The sequence below is a fragment of the Poecilia reticulata genome, chromosome 7 (genome assembly GCF_904066995.2).
Source record: "Poecilia reticulata chromosome 7, P_reticulata-male-v2, whole genome shotgun sequence".
In the NCBI taxonomy this organism is placed as follows: domain Eukaryota; kingdom Metazoa; phylum Chordata; class Actinopteri; order Cyprinodontiformes; family Poeciliidae; genus Poecilia; species Poecilia reticulata.
This window is the reverse complement of record NC_088836.1, coordinates 14,927,013-14,946,012: the sequence shown is the minus strand read 5'-3', so window position 1 is coordinate 14,946,012 and position 19,000 is coordinate 14,927,013. Positions and strand designations below refer to the sequence as shown.

At 38.5% G+C, this 19,000-nt stretch overlaps 1 protein-coding gene across 2 annotated transcripts in view; it reads right to left on the bottom strand.

The window, feature by feature from the left end:
* Positions 1-8,006: 8,006 nt before the first annotated feature.
* The window catches only part of kcnc4 (potassium voltage-gated channel, Shaw-related subfamily, member 4), a 30,169-nt gene continuing 19,175 nt past the window's right edge, over positions 8,007-19,000 (bottom strand). Inside the window, exons 2-4 of one of the 2 annotated variants that reach the window (XM_017306007.2) lie at positions 17,115-18,042; positions 15,396-15,569; positions 8,007-10,529 (exon numbers count right to left, since the gene is read on the bottom strand). In XM_017306007.2, coding sequence (XP_017161496.2) covers positions 10,465-10,529; positions 15,396-15,569; positions 17,115-18,042 — 1,167 coding nt within the window. In that variant the 3' untranslated portion in view covers positions 8,007-10,464. Of the gene's footprint in view, positions 10,533-15,395; positions 15,570-17,114; positions 18,043-19,000 lie in introns of both variants that reach the window. The other variant, XM_008413282.3, reaches the window with a different exon arrangement.

The window sequence follows — 19,000 nt, the reverse complement described above, 5'->3', positions numbered from 1 at the left end:
TAAATCAGAGTGAAGTTTCCTGTTTAAGTCACTTCAGATTAGAAGTTTATGAAAATTATCTTTTCCTGAGAACATTTACATTGAAGAAAATCCTCCAGCTTGATGATGCATTGGACAAAATGGATTTTGATTCTTAATCCACAGCTTTTCTAAAAATAAAAAATAAAAACAAAAACTGTTAAGTGTAGTTTTATTGCACTCTACTTTAGTAATATTTTTGTAATATACCACTACCTTTACTTGAGTAAATTATTTTACTTGAGTCAAACTCTGTTTAAGTACTCCTACTCTCCCTGAGTACAATGAATCTGACAGTACCGCATACCACATAATACTCTAGTACTCGGCTGTTTTTGAAACTATAACAACAACGGCTTCACTTTTACTAAAGAGTGGGTTCATGTAACATCTTGTTATGCTACAGAACGTGCACTTTGAGACGACTTCTCACAGAGTTGTTGTGCTACTATTGGTCACGAGTGAGTATGTGTCAAACATCACGCTTCCTTTCTTGACTGTGTAGTACAGTCGGGGAGAAGAGTGTCTTTCCTGTCTGTATCCTGTAAACAAATCATTTCCCATCACAGAGTAACACATGGGCTTCACAAACAGGCTGCAGTGACCCAATAATGTCCAGAAAGAGACGGAAAGAGAGAGACCGTACGATGAGAACACCACCTGCAGGTTCTGTTGCAGATATTTATCTCACAGCAGCGCTCAGTCAAGGCGGCTGCTTCCTAATTTTCCACCGCCCCGTCACCTATTCTAAGAAAAGAACATTGATGGACAGCTTTCACACTTCAGGAGGCATTTTCCTAGCAGACATGGTCTGTGTGGACAAAGATCCATCAGTCATATTCTCACATGGCTCTTCCAGCTGCTGTTTTCCTCCACGGCAGAGACCCATGGTCTCGTACAGAACATGTTCAGAGGACAGGCCAGTGCTGTTTGACCTACAATACTGCAAAAACAAAAAAAATACAAATACAAGGACTTGATGTTGTTCATTTAAAGTGACAGGATTATCTACTTTCCAGCCACATGGAGCCATTTTAGCAAAATCAAGTAACTACATTACCTTCAGTTGTTAGAAAAATGCTGTGTATATCAAATTGAAATTGAAATTGGCCCTCTATCTCTTTCACCTTCAGGAACACATCACAAGAGCCTTTGACAACGTTTTTTTATCAATGGTATAATGAGCTCATCAGATGTGCAGATCCACCAGGTGTTTGCTAATTGCTGCCACTAGTCTGAAGGAGCTGACACTGCAGCTCTAAGGCAGAGCTGAGTCTCCAAGGTGGGGCTAGGTCCACCCAGGCGTTTTGTACAATTGAATGGTTGCCATGGAGATTAAATATATGCGTGGAAGAATCAAGGCAACTCTCCAGGTATAACTGTTATGACGGGAATAACATTCTAACATGAAGTAAAGTTCAAAAAAGTCCATTTTACATAACACTGTCCCTTTAAAGTCATGTAGAGACATCGAACTTGGAGACGGCGTTTCACTGTGTCCCTCTGGAAATTCGGTGCTGGACTCTGGTATGCCACACTCCCAGAGTATGAGGTCAGGTCTTATGATACGGGCCGTTCCTGTTCAAGCAGTCTCATGTTTTGTTAATTAAAATTTCCATTTTACAGTTTTTCTTTTTATCTTCTAACATTACCTATCTAATTGCAGGCATTTCACATTGGGAGTAGTTAGATCATTCAATGTTTTCCTGCTGAAGATCTGATTCGTCTTTATGTTTTGTTTTTTGTGTCAATCCTGTTCATAAAATTGTAGCATCAAACCCACATTGTCACAAACTTCTAGCAACAGATAACTCGCTATTTCTTTGCGTAGCGATATGAGACGTTGCTAAGGTGGAAGTGCACAGCATTTATTATCAACAAAAAGGCAGAAAAACCAGTAGGAAAAAGGTCACAAGCTGCAGCTTTGTTTTTTCCTGCTGGAGGAGGAAAACTTCAGGTCAGCTGTTTGACACCAGAGTGGGACAAAGTTCAGACGCACACCCATTAGAGAAAGGCTGATGTACTGCGCAGTAATGGGGCAACTGCTTTGAATTTTGACCCTGTTTTGAAGATAAAAGAAGAGAACAGCAGGAGCTTATTATCTCCAAACACCCAGCCGTTTGCGAACTCGATGCTCCTCATCTTCCTCGGCTTCGATTAGATCTCTGAGAACCAGGATATCCACTGCCAAGCAGCCGCTGTCTCTGAGAACAATAACACTTCTCAAGCTTTATTTGTCTTACCAAAACTGTCTTCAGAAAGACAGTGACAAACAAAGCTGGGAAACAGTTTCCTTAAAGCTGAAAATATACATGTTTTAATAATACAAGCTATCCTCTTCGTCAAAGATGGAAATGAAAATGTATTTTTTTTTGTGATCAGTTCAAACAACGTCAATATTTATCTGTTCCTGCAGCAGTTTCTGCTGCTCTGTTTGCCTTTACTTGTCACATCCTAAAACAAAGCGTGTGGTCATAGAATCCACCCACGTGCAATCAAAGGTGCTTTTCTAGAACTGCGCAGCAATTAGCAAGCGGGAATATCAATATTTAACAACATGACATTGAAGATGGAGATGTTGGGGCTCCTTGATGTAAAACATTTTGGCCTTAATGGTTTCCTTCCTACCTGGGAGTGGGTGTGGGACGTGTCGTCTCTAATGGGTTTGCCATTTCATGCGCACCGGCTTCATCAAAGAGGATAATTGCAGCCATTCATAGATTCTGTTGGAGAGTAGCACCGGAAAAGCCTTTTTGCAGTGACAGCCGAAGAGCAGCGGGCGGCTGATTAGACCACTGCTGAGCAGGAGTGCATGCTCGCCTTCTCACTGGTATCGCATCGAAGTAAAAAAAACTGTTGCTATGCAAACGTATGGGCTTCACTTTAGGGCTAATGTAGTTACATTCTTGTTTCTAATGGTGCTTTTGCTTTAAAAATGGTTCATTTAAATAAAGATTTGGCTGGATAGTTAAATAAAGGGCTAATTGTTTATCATTATTATTCTCTGTGGGACTATGTTTAAATGGAGCCAGTATTTCAGAAGACTGGCAAGTGAAGCAAATGCACCCGGTAATGGCCGAGTGATTTCCCGCCTGTCTTGAGACATAATGGCTGCGCTTTTACAAAAGACATCCTTTCACTCTGAGAATAATCTCATCTAACATGAAATAATGGTAACTAAAAGCTTTAAGCTGTCCAGAAGCTTTTCATGCAGTTTCAAGAACTCACTTTGGCTTTGCCTGACCTCAGACTTCAGATCAAGTCCTTGCTGCTTGTAGCATCAATTTATGGTGAAAGAGTCCGGATGTTTCTGCCTCATGATTAATATAGGACTTACTGATACAGTGCCTTGAACAATTGTTGACACCGAACAGCATTTATAAAACCAATTGTTCAGCAAACAACTTAGTAATACTGACCAGAAATAAAATGAATACAGAAAAAAGACATTTGTTCAACTAACATTGCTGGGAATTAAACAGTTAGGTGCTACTTTCAGTCTGTACAGGGAAATTTCATATTTTGTTCCACTACAACCTCATGTTATTTACTGAACATTTGGTAACACTTTATTTGAAGAGGTGTGCATAAGACTGGCATGACACTGTCATAAACATGAAGGAATCTTTATAAATGTTTATGACTGTTGTTATGAAGATTCATTTGGTAAATTATGACATTTGTAAGGTAAAGTAACCCCAAAATTTGCATTAAAAGTCAATTAAAAGTGTAAACTTTACATTAAAAGTGTCATTAGTTACCGGATGACACTTTATGACAACAGTCACAGACATTCATGAGGACTCCTTCAAGTTCATGACAGGTGTTATTTCATGTTTATGACACTGTCATGTCAGTCTTATGCACACCCCTTCCGAATATTTTCCCACACCCAGTGGGGTAATTATGTAGGCCAGAAATGAACATTATCATCTCAGCTGACCTGAGCTCTGTGTGGCAAACTTTAAACAGGAGCTATTTAGTCTTCTGTTCTCTTCTTGCCACTCTTTCTTAAAGGTCTTATTAATGTATAGAAGAACTAATAGATGTTCTCTAATGTTCCCTAAGGAACCTCTGAGGTTTTCACAGATTGGCTGGAATGAGATCACATTACAGACTTCAGATGGACTCTGAAGTGGCTGTGTATTTTACAGGATTATTTAAACCTGCTTTGACGAAATAGCTCTTAATCATAAGCACAAAGTGACCTGTTAACCTGTGCTAATTACCTGAGATTTGATTTGGAGTATTCATCAGGAATAATGATGTAAAAGAAGTGTTTAAATAATAGTTGCCGTGTCTCACTTGTTTTTGCATGTTAACAAATGTCACACAGTGTTGAAGTACACACCACCCTGCCTGAACCTTTACTGCAGCTTTGTTCAGCAGGCGAGTTGAGGATGTAAAATGCCAACATGAAAAGCCTCAGCTATACGTGCATGAAGTGGTTTGCTTCTGCAGGATGTTAAAATATCAGCATTCAGTCCTAAAGAGAGAGGCATGCAAAGCAAAACGGCTGCTGCGCAAAGTAAGGCTGACTCACGCGCTACCCTGATGTCACCAGACGTTATTGGCTCGTAGCTCGTTTAGCACGGCTGCCTGTCATCACACTTTACTTTGTGCTTTGCCGAGGTTGAGTTGAGCCAGACTTGGAAGCTTGTTAGCGGCGACTCAAAGGCTAATTTGAATGAAATTCAATGTAACTCCTGATTGCGGAGGTGGTCGGCGTGCATCCGACCATCATGTGTGGGTGGCAGAGGCCGAGATGCAGAGGTTGGTGGCAGGAGCGGGGGAGTCGGGGTGACGGACAGCCAGTCAGGGTCAACGCTGATGGAGTCGTACATTCAAAGGGTATGATCAGTGTTCTCTCTCCCTCACAAACACAAAGGGAACACAGTGAGCGTCCGCTGCTAAACACCCAGGGAAATATGGCTTCTGCAGCCTCTGAAGTGGGGGAGAACCTCTGTTACGGTACTTGGACTGTCTCTTCAAACAAAGTTAATCCTTCGTCTCTCCTGTGGTGTTGTCGTCTGGTGTTTTTTTACTGGTGACCTTTAAGTTTAAGGCGCTCATAGAACTTTATGTAGTTCTTATGAAACCAAATCAGAGAGTGGAGAGAGGAGTCACGGCTTTTCTTTTAAGTCATTTGAATCTTTGATCTAAGAAGTGATTATTAAAAAAAAACTAAAAACATTTATGATTCACTGAAAGATTTATTGAAAGAATGTGATTAGTGGACATGAATTCTCGTTTCTCTGTATTTTCAGCTTAACTCAGATGGATGAAAGATGTGATCATGAACGTAGATTTAACCTTTCCTGTGAAAAGGCTTTTTCCACACCCAAATGACAAAGCGATACACACAATATCTGTGTACATTTTTTAGTTTTATTTTAATTTATCACACTCTAAGACATAGAGTTTGTACATCAGAAATCATTAACTATGCATTGATATTTGTAGCTTTATAAAATGTTTTAAGATAACAAAGCCTCCTAATTTCCAGGTAGAAATTGGCAGCAGCCTCAGGTTTTAGCCTGGTTTTCCAAAGAAAGGTAACAAACTGAACTGGTTCTAGAACGGTTTAAAGTCATATTGCAGGTTTTGGACCAGGATTTTTTTGAGCCGTGAATTTATGTTAAATGTCTTAAAAGTGTAAACTGATTAATCCTACCACAGGATTTGCTCTCTTTTAACGAGAGCAAAAAGACCGTTTGGAGGAGTTATCACGGATTGCAGAAAAATATGATCAAAGCTAAAAAATTTGCAAAACTGGACCACCAGAGGTCATCAACTTTTTTAATAAGCTGTAAACTGGGTTCAGCAGCAACAATTTTCAGAACCAATTAATTTCAGATCAGAGCTCTGAAACATGGCCGGCATTTTCAACGGCCACTGGACCTGCAGAATAAAAACCAGAATGAGGCGAGGGCGGGCAGCTCTCTCTCTCCTCTTTTATTTTCTTCCATCTGTCATCTGTCCCTGCTGGACTGAGGGTTCAGAAAAAAAAATCTCCAAATTATTCCGACATTTCAACTGCTGCTTCAAATCCACATTTTTTTCGCGTTCAGTTTAGCTTATCTTTTATTTTAAAATAATTAACTCGCATGAAGAAAGATCAATAAATAGATCCAGCTGAGCGTGTCGTTTCTTTATCTTTCACAATAATGATCCGGCTCAATAACGATTCATCATTAACGTGAAACTTTACATCCTCATTAACTAATGAACTGGCATAAGTTTATTCGGGATAAGTCAAGACTACACAGTATGAGTGGCTCAGACAGCAGAATTGCTCTGGTTGAGCCCCTCTCCATGGTAACCATGTTCACTATTGTCATGACAACCTCTTACAGAGGGGGAAAAAGCAGGGAACAAGCAGGAACAATAAAAGGGAGTAATCATGGATGACAGGACAAGCCAAGGCAGATTCTCCATCACACTTCAACTCTGACTGTTCCTCTTCAGCCACAGTTTGTTTTTATGAATTTAAAGGTGCTCTTTACATTGAAATTCATTCATTCATTCATTCATTCATTCATTCATTCATTCATTCATTCATTCATTCATTCATTCATTCATTGTTGTACATTTAAAGATCACATTTGAAACAACGTTCATCAATTGGGAGTGGTGGATTTTATTTCAGGATAATCAGGGTGAAGGGGACTGAATTAAAATCTGAACTAATTTTTATTATTATTATTATTATTTGTGCCTGTAAAAAATTTTAATCCCATCAAACACGTTAATTAGTTTGTTATCAGAATTTTTCCAAATCTAGAACAGTTAAAAGGTTATGGACAGCTTTTTAAAGCTCGACAAAAACACCTGACAGAGTATTTAGTAAATGTTTGTCACAAGTTTTTCATGATAACATTTCTACTATGTTGGAAGTTTTTCAGTAGCTATGGTGAATGTAGACTTAATTATGAAAATGACAAGAGAATAACGAATACCTGATAAAAACAAATTCTTGGGTGAAACAGCATTTCAAGAGATTTAAAGCACCCAAATATATCTGACTACATCTTGATCCAACAACGTTTGTATGGAGAACCAAAACTGACATAATTAAAAATTAAAATGTTCATTTTAATTAAAAAACTTTTTTTTTTCTTTTCCTTAAACATATGCTTAAGGAAAGACAAAAAATATAGATTTCTGCTTTTATTTTTAATTATGTCAGTTTTGGTCCGCCATACATTTGGACTGATTTTGCATCTCCTTTGGGTTATTCTGGCATTTAGCAAATAGAAAGAATTTATTCTGTCTCAAAAAGTTATTGTCCTTTCATCCTCTGTATATCTCTATAACTGAGTGTAAATATAATGGTATTAAAAGATTATATTCTTCAAGTAGTGAGGTAAATATTTTCAACCGAATTCTGCAAATTATTGATCAATTATTGATGTGTGTGTTCAAAAAGCTCACCAGGATGTCTGTGTAAAAATTAAAGTTACACTTTATTGGAGCCAAAATTACACCAACAGAGATTATTCCTCTGTTTGCATCCTGGTTTCTGGAATAAATTCATATAAAGCTCCTAAAAACTATTATTTTCATTGATCATTTCCCTCCATCTCAGCGCCACATTGCATCCCTGAACATCAAACCTTTTCATTAAGGAGCCAATCCTCTGATCATTTTGCCTGCGACCCGTCTGGGCGAACCAGAGCATGCAGGCAGCGTTTATTTGCATGTGATAAACAGCAGTGAGAGAAAGGGACGCGTGTAGCCGAGCGTTAATTAGTGCTGCCTGTCATCTCTGATCTCCATGGAGATGTGATCTGCGTGCCATCTACACCTTTTGGTACATAATCAGGGAGGCAGCAGAGAGCAGGAGGCGCAGCTGTGACTGCCGCTGCAGCGCTCCGAGCAGGCGCTACGAGCCGTCTGCTGGTTCGTTTATAAATAGCTGCACAGCAGATAACGCTGATGAAAAACTCCTCTGCTAATGAGGAACAAAAACAGAAACGACACCAACGTATCTTCAACACCGGGGGGGAGGAAATGGGTTTTATTTGAATTTCTGCATAGAAATACATGCCTTGGAGGTATAATATCACACACTCCCTCCCACACACACGCGCGCACACACACACTCCTGACAGTTAAAACTGGGCTAAAATTCACCACAGTTACCTTTATGATCAGTTCAGGTCAAATATTGAACAGATGTGCAGTGTGCTTGTCTGATAACGTCGAATATGTACAACAGGAACTACAGAAAATAAGAGTAAAAAGGTGAATATTCAAAATAATGATCTCTCGTTGTTGGTTAACAGCTATTTTATGATTCATAAACAGACTTTACAGGTAATTAATCATCTATCATGTTTGTACTGTGCTACATACTTACAGCTGCTTATACGTTACAGACATCGGCGTCAGTATAGAAATAGTTTAAGGACATAAATTAATTTCCCTTTTGCTTTATTAAACATAAGGCCACTATGGTAGAGCATGAGGAATACATTATAAACACGGGTAAAGAAATCATTTTCCTGCTGCTTCTGGGCTTGGAGGCAGCGAGAAACAAAAGCTGATTACATTACAGACATCTAAACTCCATTACTCACCATGAGGCACGAGCGGAACCAATGGCGTTGTACCGTATGTATTTTTACCAGCACGTACAGAAAATCTACCACTTAATCTAATAGAGCCTGCATTTTTGGTCCAGAGTCAACCAGTAACAAGGCATCGACTGCACTGAGCTAATATGATAAACAGACAATACTGCTCCGCCGATTTATTTTCTCCAGCTTCCGTCAAACTGTCCTAATTTATAAGCATTTACAAGTCAACATGTTGCTTAAGCAGCATTGCCTCTGGGCTGTTCCAGACAGACAGATCTGCACATTCTGCAGTATTAGAAGGCAGTGACACAGCAGAAGGCAAACAGCGGAAAATATGATAATCTGTGCTCAAAGGTGTCTTAAATAACACCTACGGTTCTGTTCAAACCCATCACCGGCATGCACATTGTATCATTTTAGGCTTTTATTGATTTATTGTGAACTGTGAAATGATAAGACAACATACAACTCCAGTGATTTGGTTCAATAATCAATGCTAAGTTTCAGATAATCGCCTCCACTTTTTGAGGCCATCAACAGGCATAAAGTGTTTCTGGCTGGATATCCTGCCTTGCTTATTATAAGGAATAATACTAGTATTTTAATTGTGTGTCCTGGTATTGAGTCTACTTTTAAAAATAACAGAAATTTTCAACAACATTGTTGTCAAGACAGTGACGGAAGTCTAATATTATCTTAGGAAAACTTACCTGTGTCAAAGTTTAAACTTTGGAAATGACTCCTTTAAAAATTTCAACCTCAAGCCAGTAAAAACGTTAAAATCTGATTCTGTACCAGAAAGGAAGCTTGTTGATGGATACAGAAATGGTCAACTTATCTGCTAAAAGACAAGTAGCCAAATATTAGATGTACTGCATGTATGTATCAGAGCTGCTTGTATTATTTTTGACTCTTGGTGGATAGAAAATCCACAAGAAACTTATAGTTGTGCTCCTAATTCTTGTTTTTAGAAATAACTAAATTGCATGTTGTGTCATCACTCCACCAGGAAAACTTAACAGTTCAAATAAATAATTAAAAATCTAAAATGAATAAGACACAATATCCCCATGATAGGTGTGTGTGTGCTCATATTTCTGTAAAGGTTGTAATCCCAGTGACTACTTATATAAATAAATAATAATAATAAAAAAGCTTTAACTACATATCACAAACTAATAAACAGCAGTCACTCTGAGGGCAGTTTTTGTTTGGATTGTAAATTATTTTAAACAAAATCTAAGTTTTTTACTACGTTTCTTGCTTGGAGTTTAAGACCTAAATTAGTTAGCTAGTTAGCGGCCAGCTGACCTCTTACTTAATTTATTTATATAATATCACATTTTAGAATTAGATGCATTGCCATGCTGAAAGAAGAACAAAGGTGCTTACATAGCTTTGGTGCTTTCTATTTTCCTCTTTCTTTAATTAACTGTGATTCTGTTTTTTACCACTTAATGCCGCTATAGTGGAGGAAAAATGATTCTCGCAACAAGAATAGTAAAATTTAGGGTTTTACCACTTTGAGCTGTAAAAAAGGAAATAGAACCATTACCTTTGCAGGGGGAACTGTCTTTTATGAGCCTGTAGCACATAAACAGACAGAAATAAATGGCTTCAGGGCCCTTGAAAGGAGCTATATTGACCAGTTCACTGTGAGTGTATCTGGTATAACTCTAGTACCGTGTTAGATCATGCAATACATGCAAAGTGCTTCGCAAATACGACTGCACATATCTACTGTTTTATCAGATATGTTACAGGAGGAAACAAAAACGGTTCATCTTGATGTACAACATGTGGCTCTGCGGTTTATTTCGACAGCAGGGATCAGACGGCAGGCTTCACGTTTCCTCCTTCTTCGTTAGGTCAGAGTGGTGACCTCCGGCTGGGTGTGGTTTCCACTGGTACCGAGAATATCTTTACAGCCTTCTGTGGAGAAACGCAAACGTAGAGATGAGCAACAACAAAAGGTATTTGAGAAAATGACTTAATATGTAAAGAATTTATATAATTTGAATTTCACTTTATGAACTGAGTGACTGCTCTAGTGCAGTCATGTTAGTACTCTTGAAATAAGAAAAAAACATGTCACAAGTAACTTTTCAGCAAGATATTGGAGCTCGTTTTAACTCAATAATTCCTCAATTTTGATGACAAAGTGTCAGTTCCACTATTATATTACATTATTTCACTTGTAGATGGGAAAAATGTCTTGTTATAAGAGAAATAATCTACCAGGGTAACTAATACATTTAAAATAATAAAAAAAAGGAATTATTTACTTAAAATATGCTCCTAAAACCTTGTGTCATTTTAAGTGTATTTTGATGTTTGCACTAGAAACTAGGCCAAAAATACTTTGATTTTTTGTTTTTGCAGTGCAATTTCTTCACCTACTTAAACAACCCAATACTTTTTGGATTGCGTTAAAATCTCTAGTTTTATGACAGACCAGAACAAAATGTTCCATAGAAAACACTTAGAGGGCTCATTCAGTCCTGGCATCAAAATGATCAGCCACCATCCAATCCAATTAATGCAATGAAATGAAAATACTTTAATTGAAAAATTAGCTTTTTGCATATAAACTGCGAATGCAAAGTGTGGCAGAGTGTGGAGGGGACAAAACAACATGGAATAACTGAATTTTTATAATAGATCAGATGTAAAAATTCAGAAAGGTTACAAAATGACAACAATTATTATTAACTAACTAATAACTTTTTAAAATACAACGGTAGACCGCAGACAGAAAACTTCTGAGGTGAACAAAAGTCTCTGCTTTGCGTCTTTGTGCTGTTAATGGAACAAACAAATCAATCTTCCAATTTATCCAGAAGAGTCTCTGAGGACTATCCAGGTTCATCTGGAACATTTCCTCTGCCTGTTTGCACATCCTCACACGCTCTCATGGTGCACTCTGCCCTATGAACGCATTTTGAAAGTGTTTGGTTCCACATGTATAAAGTCATTAATCAGCATTAAGTATTGAAGAAGCTTCCTGTGCTGACTTCATTCAAGTCAACCATTTGTGGGTACTGTAAGCCTCCATTTACTGTTGACTCTGAGAGCACATCCATCCATCCATCCATCCATCCATCCATCCATCCATCCATCCATCCATCCATCCATCCATCCATCCATCCATCCATCCATCCATCCATCCATCCATCCATCCATCCATCCATCCATCCATCCATCCATCGCTCTGCAGCAAGTCATACCTCTTTGGTGAAATATTATCCACACCTTTTTCCCAGCAACTCTCTGGTATCAAGCAGCCCAATCCCCCATGGGCACAGCACTGAAGACCAGAGCCACTGACTCATAATCTATTTACAACAAGCCTACTGAAAACGGCTGCAGCTGCAGAGGCAGCTTTTTCATGCTTGGGGGAAAAAAAAGAGACTTTGAATTTTGAATTTTACCCAAACGATTTTGAACCAAAAGCCCCTTTTTTTTCTAATAATGGTGGTTAATCAGCAGCACATGTATGAGAAATATTTATGAAATAGGACAGCAGCAAGATGTAGGTTTTCTCCTCCCACAATTAACTGCAATTAAAATAAACTGTAAGCAAAATTATCAACAAGTCATATCAAACAAGAAAGGAAGCAAGCTAAATTTAGCCTAGTACTTCCATATGAAAACATCTCCAGCTGGAGCCAAATAGGAGTTAATAGAATGACCTTTTTCTTTCAGATAATGTTGGCTAATAAGAGACACATGCATGTGAGACGATCCTGCAATAGAACAGGATGCTGCTATACAGATGCTCAGCAGATACAGACCACTGGATTCAATTAACACGCTCCTCTTTCCACCATAGATTAGTTCTGAGATGTTCTGTCTTTCATCAGCATTTTGTCATTTTTCTGTTTTTTTTTTCTTTCCAGAAATACATCTAAATGACAGTTAACTGACCTCACTTTTTCACAAGAGAACCTGAAATTTTAGGGGGGGGTAGAGGGGTCTCCACACTTTCAGATTATTTTCCTCCATTATTTTTATATATCCCTCATCTCATTTACACTTGAAAGTTGTTGGATGGATGGTAAGCTGTTTGACATTAACTCAGGCGAAAGCTTTTGGTTTTTGTTCAGTTAGGTTTGCAGAAATGATTTATGTTTGTTACGTTTTTCAAATTAAGAAGCTTACATGTGTTTTATAGCACTGGATATTTGTAATTCGGTCTCATTCCTCCAGACAGAACCTGAGTCAGGTCTGTAGGCCACATTGCTCAAGAACACAGTCAGGCACAGCATCATTACGGCCAAACACTTCAATTTTAGTTTCATGACACAACAAAACATTTCTCCAATAATTAGTATCATTGGCAAACTCTAATCTGGCTTTTTGTGTTGATTTTCGAGTAATGGCTTCTTCCTTGCTGAAGGGCTTTTCAGCTCATGTCAGTACAGAATAAGGAGAATCTCTTCAGCTTCAACTCATGAGGTATTTTGTTTTTGTTCTTGCGTCGATTTGACCCATTTCACACTAACAGATGTTTCCTCTCTGGGATTCAGGACATGTCTCCTGCCTGGACAGGCTGCTGGACGTTCCCATGGTGGCAGAATAAAACCGTACGAACGGATGAGTGTTGCACCTTCAAGCATCTGGAAATTGCACCCAAGGACAAACCAGACTTATGGAGGTCTGCAATGACTTCCAGAGACAGAAAAGCCTAATCTCTCTTTTAAGGCTCTGTAGAAGGTTGTTCGTGTTTTTATCACCTCTCACCTGGACTCTTGTAACTCTTTTTAAATCAGACGTCACTGCAGGTTGTGGAAACACATCAAAACGAAGCAGCTGTTAAAAAACAGTAACGTGCGCAACATTTTTAGCAATCAAAGGAAAAGCTTTTTTGGGGAGTAGAGATATTAAACACCTCAAATAATAGTCTCCACTCAATTCATTTCTCAAAATGGGCTCCAGGTTTTTTGAGTTCAGTGCAGTTTAACTTCACAGTTTAAGAACTTCAGTCTTTAAGCTGATGGGAACGACAGTGTCGTCAGCATGAGCTGAGGAAGCTCTGCTAGCCAGGAGTCACTACAGGCAGCTCTGTGTCATTTTTTACATTTCAGATCAATAGAAAATCAATAAAAGAGCTTTGGAGCTGTAATTGTATCATCTATCTGTCTGTGCTGACGAAAACAAATGTTTCTCATGCATGATTTGACACAGGGGACCAAAACACATCTTGTGTTTAATGGAAAAAGGTCCATACAGTGTGGTATTAGGATTTAAAAACAAAGATATGGACAGTTTATTTTGTTATTATCTTGACTGACAGGACAGCGAACACTGTGGTGAGATCAAAAGGCCTTCAGAAAAAAAGATTGCAGCAGCTGATGAGTCTGGTTGAGCTGACCCTGCAACATGACAGTGACCTAAACCATGCCAGTAAATCCACTAATAGCTTGCTAATCACTAGAAATCAGAAGAGAATCTGCTTCGTCAAAACCTTTTGAGAAACCTTAGAGTCACTTGAAACAGGATAAACATGCAAGAAATCCCTGGACCTTATCAATTTAAAGAAAAAAGTCAGACAATTTTCCTCAGACAGCTGCATGAAGTTGCTCACTTTTCTTGTTTCAGACGAAGGAGGGAAGACGACCTAAAAGTAGAAGGTAATCACTGCATTTTGTCTTTTCTTCACATCTTTTGATCGATTAACAAAACAATCTTATTTTTTTTACCTGTAATTATTTCACTTTCATTCCCAGATACACATGAATAAAGAAACTGGGATTCACAAAGGACCCAGAAGCTGTTTAAAGATGAGTCTCTGGATGTAGCAACATCCCTCACGTTTAAAACAGAGATCCAACCGTTTTTTCTGGCATCACCAAACACACCCAGAACACCTCACATAGGTGAGATGTTTTTTTTTTTTTTTTTTTGCACTTTGCTAAATCGCGTTTCACTTGAAGAGGTCATTAGCCTTATTGCTTTCAGAGAAACAAAAACAGGCCTCATAAATGGAGCACTTACTACAGCCGGGGGCCCGGGAGAGTTTGCATGTTTTTTTTCAACAGCCCATTACATGGACTTTGTGCTTGAATGTATTTCCTGAAAGCCCTATCGCTCACTGAGTGTTGATTAATGCTGTTTGTTGCAAGCTGGTGACATGTTGTAACATACAGGCGGCAAAAAAAAAAAAACGCCATCGTTTATGTTTTAACTTTAATCTAGGAACATCGAGGAAAAACTGGCTGACCGCAGTGAACTCAAAGGTGTGTGGCTGCTGAGAGAAGATTGCATAAATCAGACAGAGCTAGATCATTTAAAACTTTAAAAGTGAGCAATAAAGTTTTTAAATCAATGCAACAACAGACAGGAAGCAAATCAAGATATCTGGAAAAAAGGGTTTTCTTTTGATTGCTAAATATGTTTTCACATTATGTTTTTTTTTTATGATGTCACTATGACTATTGTTTCATTAATTAATTATCAGTTTCATTTGCAATCAGATACCAGCATCTTGGTTTAATTATAAAAAGCTTTGATCCTCATATATGAGAATTATATCTAAAAAAAAATCAACAGTAAAGACATGATGGATTCAAAGTTAATTTAAGTGAACTGAGCTGAACCGGTGTTTTTATAAAAACCGAAATAAACTTAATTAAACTGAACTGCATTTCATAAAGAGTGAACTGAATCTTAACTGAACAACTTGATTTGAACAGGATTAGACTGAACTAAAGTAAATTTAATTGAATTGGATTTACTTGACCTGAACTAAATGAAACAAAATGAAACTAAAGGTGAGGTGGTGACGTAACCCACCAACATGGATGCTGGGCTCTCCAGACGTCAGGATGAAGCAGGTGCCCTCCTTGTTCTTGCCTCGTCCTCTGGAGCAGCGCAGCGACCACTTCTCACTGGGCGACAGCGGCTGGGTCAGACTGCAGGCTTCCTCGTCTGAAAGGGCCACATTCGCGTCCCCGTTCTGTTTGGAGTCTGACGTGGAGACGAAAACACACAACGACAAGAAAGCCAAAGCTATCACTGAGGGTTAGCTCAGACCGCGGCTGAGGCATACTGCATAAAAAGCAGCATTTTTGCTGTGATGAAATCCAATTTGACTGAGATGTTATGGGCAGTAATTTGATCGTGGTGGATTTCTGTCTATATGACTAAACGCAGAGCATCTGTCGCAACAACACCACGTCTCTGGAATCTGAAAGCCAACCACAGTGGGTTTTGTAGTATTAGAAGATGCATAGTATTTATCATGAATAGCCTGCTGTACTCAGGTGGAGAAATAAAGACTCCTAAATTTAAATACTTGAATAATAATCTGTTTAAACAATGAACAAAGCAACTAAACTAGAACAAAAGAGGAACAAACATGCACATTCTCAGAAACATTTTGAGAATTTTGAAGGATTGGCTTTTCGAAAAATTGACTTCAAATATCTAATGGGAAATAATTTGCAGAGATTTTGGACGTATTGTTTTCTCTTTTTACTATCTGCGCTTCTGAAAACACAATCTATATTTGGGAATATTTAGCATCAAATATGACACACTGCAGTTTCGGTGCTCATAATATGTGACAATATTAGACACAACCACCTGAGATTAGCAAACGGTTAAAAGAATTTGTCCCCTATTGGCAATATGATTCAGAAACCAAGTAGATTTTCTTCCTTGCATGATCTGAAATAATGTTTTACTTGTACAAAATACATGAAATTTGAACCTGCATGGTACTTTAATGGGACTGTCCAGAATTTTTTTTAGGATATTAGTATCATAAAACCCTTGAAGAAAGTTAAAACACTCACTTTTTTATTAGGTAGTTACTGACCAAAATCCTTAACAGGTTCCATTTTAACTTCAAACAGGAAAATCCCTAGTGGGGCAACAGTTTCTACCTCTATTTCCTGTTAAAGTAACCTTCAACTTCTCAGTAAATAACCACACAACCACACAAGACTGAAAGACTGATGTGGCCTTTTTTTTTTTAGACTGGAGCTAAGACGGTGGAGATGGGCTTTGGAAATGGCTCCTCTCAGACTATCATCACGCTTCATGCTGTTCACATTAGATATATTCACATTAGTCCAGAAAAATAAAGAGACTGATTATTTTCATCTCAACTACAACAGTCCAACAAAAAATAATTCCTACTGGGCGACTTCTGTCTCACGTGGTTGTAGTTTCTTAATGAATCTCCACTTCTTACTGCTGCATTAAACAACAAGTGTGACCAATTATATTATAGAAAACATTAAAGCATGATAGTCTGGGCATTTATTTGCGACAGTCACAATGTAAACAGTGATATTACAATAAATTTGCTATATATTGTAAAGTGATCAACCGCTGATAGGATATTATAAAACAAAATAAAATCTAATAAAAGAACCACAGATCAAAACCTCTGAGCTCTTCAAGGCAGTGTGCTCCAAAGATAAAAATAAAAACAATCAAACGGCATGTAAAGACTGCAGCGTGTTTTGGTTGAACTGGCCCTTCAGTGTGAACTATTGACCTCACCTGAGCGGTTCCTGCTGCTGCTCTCCTCCGCCGCCAGCGGACACGTGTCGCTCTGAGTGCTGTCTATGTGTGAGTTTGTTTCCGATTTCACAAACGAGGCCGAGTCGGTCGGCGCGTCTGGGTTCTGGGTGTGCTTCTTCTTCTTCTTCGGCAGCTTCTGCTTCGCCATAGCCAGCGAGTAGTACATGCCGAAGTTATTGACGATCACGGGGACGGGCATGGCGATGGTCAGCACGCCGGCCAGAGCACACAGCGCCCCCACTATCATACCCAGCCACGTCTGTGGAAACATGTCCCCGTAGCCCAGCGTCGTCATAGTGACCACCGCCCACCAGAAGCTGATGGGGATGTTTTTGAAGTGGTTTTTAATCTTGGGGTTGTAGGTGACTCCGATGCGCTCGGCGTAGTAAATCATGGTGGCAAAGATGAGCACTCCCAATGCGAGGAAGATGACCAGCAGGAGGAACTCGTTGACGCTGGCCCTCAGCGTGTGACCGAGCACGCGCAGGCCCACGAAGTGACGCGTGAGCTTGAAGATCCGCAGAATCCTCACGAAGCGCACCACGCGGAGGAAACCGAGCACGTTGCTGGCCGCCTTGGACGACAGACCCCTCAAACTCATCTCCAGGTAGAAAGGCAGGATGGCCACAAAGTCAATGATGTTGAGTGTGTTCTTGATGAAGGCCAGTTTGTTTGGACAGCAGACGATTCGGACCAGGAACTCAAAGGTAAACCACACCACACAGATTCCCTCCACCATGATGAGCTTTGGGTTGGTGACGGTCTCATCCCTGATCTCCATTCGCGTGATGTTTCCCTCTCTGATGAGCTCTGTAATGTTTTGTTTTACGTCGAAGGCCTCATGCGTCTCCAAGCAGAACGTAGTGATGGACACCAGGATGAAGAAGAGAGAGATGACTGCCACTCCCTGTTTGAGACAAATAATCAACATTAATTACCATAATGCCATGTTTTCCTTTTTCCTTAATATTGAAACCACTGACAACAGATGATGAAATGTCAGTCATCTCCCAAAAGTGACATGCTTTAAAAAAAATTGTGTTCAGAACAGTTACGCGATCATTCTGTTGTCTTTTATCCTTGGCGTGTAAAGCTTTGTATGTCAGAGAAAATAATGATCAGTGTAGATCTCTATAACCGCCCTGACTTTAGAAGAAAACCAGAATATTTTGGCACATTATTATATATACATTATTTTATATATATATATATATATATATATATATATATATATATAATTTTTTTTTTTTTTTGAAAATAATATAATAATGTGCCAAAATATTCTGGTTTTCTTCTAAAGTCAGGGCGGTTATAGAGATCTACACTGATCATTATTTTCTCAATATATATATATATATATATATATATATATATATATATATATATATATTTAAAACAATAGTTTTAAAAAAACTATTGTTTTTTTAAACAATAGTCGAAACTGTTTGCTATTCCTGCAGATGGGACTACATTTCCTAGAAATCAAAACTTTTTTTAAACTAAACCAATCGTGCTGGGATCCTACACTGTAAAAAAAAGTCACTAATTTACAGTACAATAGCAGCACCTGTATTTAAACTGTATTTTTACAGTAAAATTCTGGAAATTTTTAATTATTGAATTGTTTAAATACTGTAAAATATAACCATTTCAAGACCATCACTAACAGCAGGAGGCGCTCTGGCAGTGCCAGCGCTGTGCACACCTCCATGGAAGGCCAGGTATTTTAAATAAATGTAAAGATTTTATTTTATTTTATTTTATTTGTCATTTAGTTTATAAAATCAACCATTCACACAGAGCAACATGTCCAGGAAAAGTATCTAACAGACGTCGAGGGACTTTGTTTGCTCTTTTGTTAAATC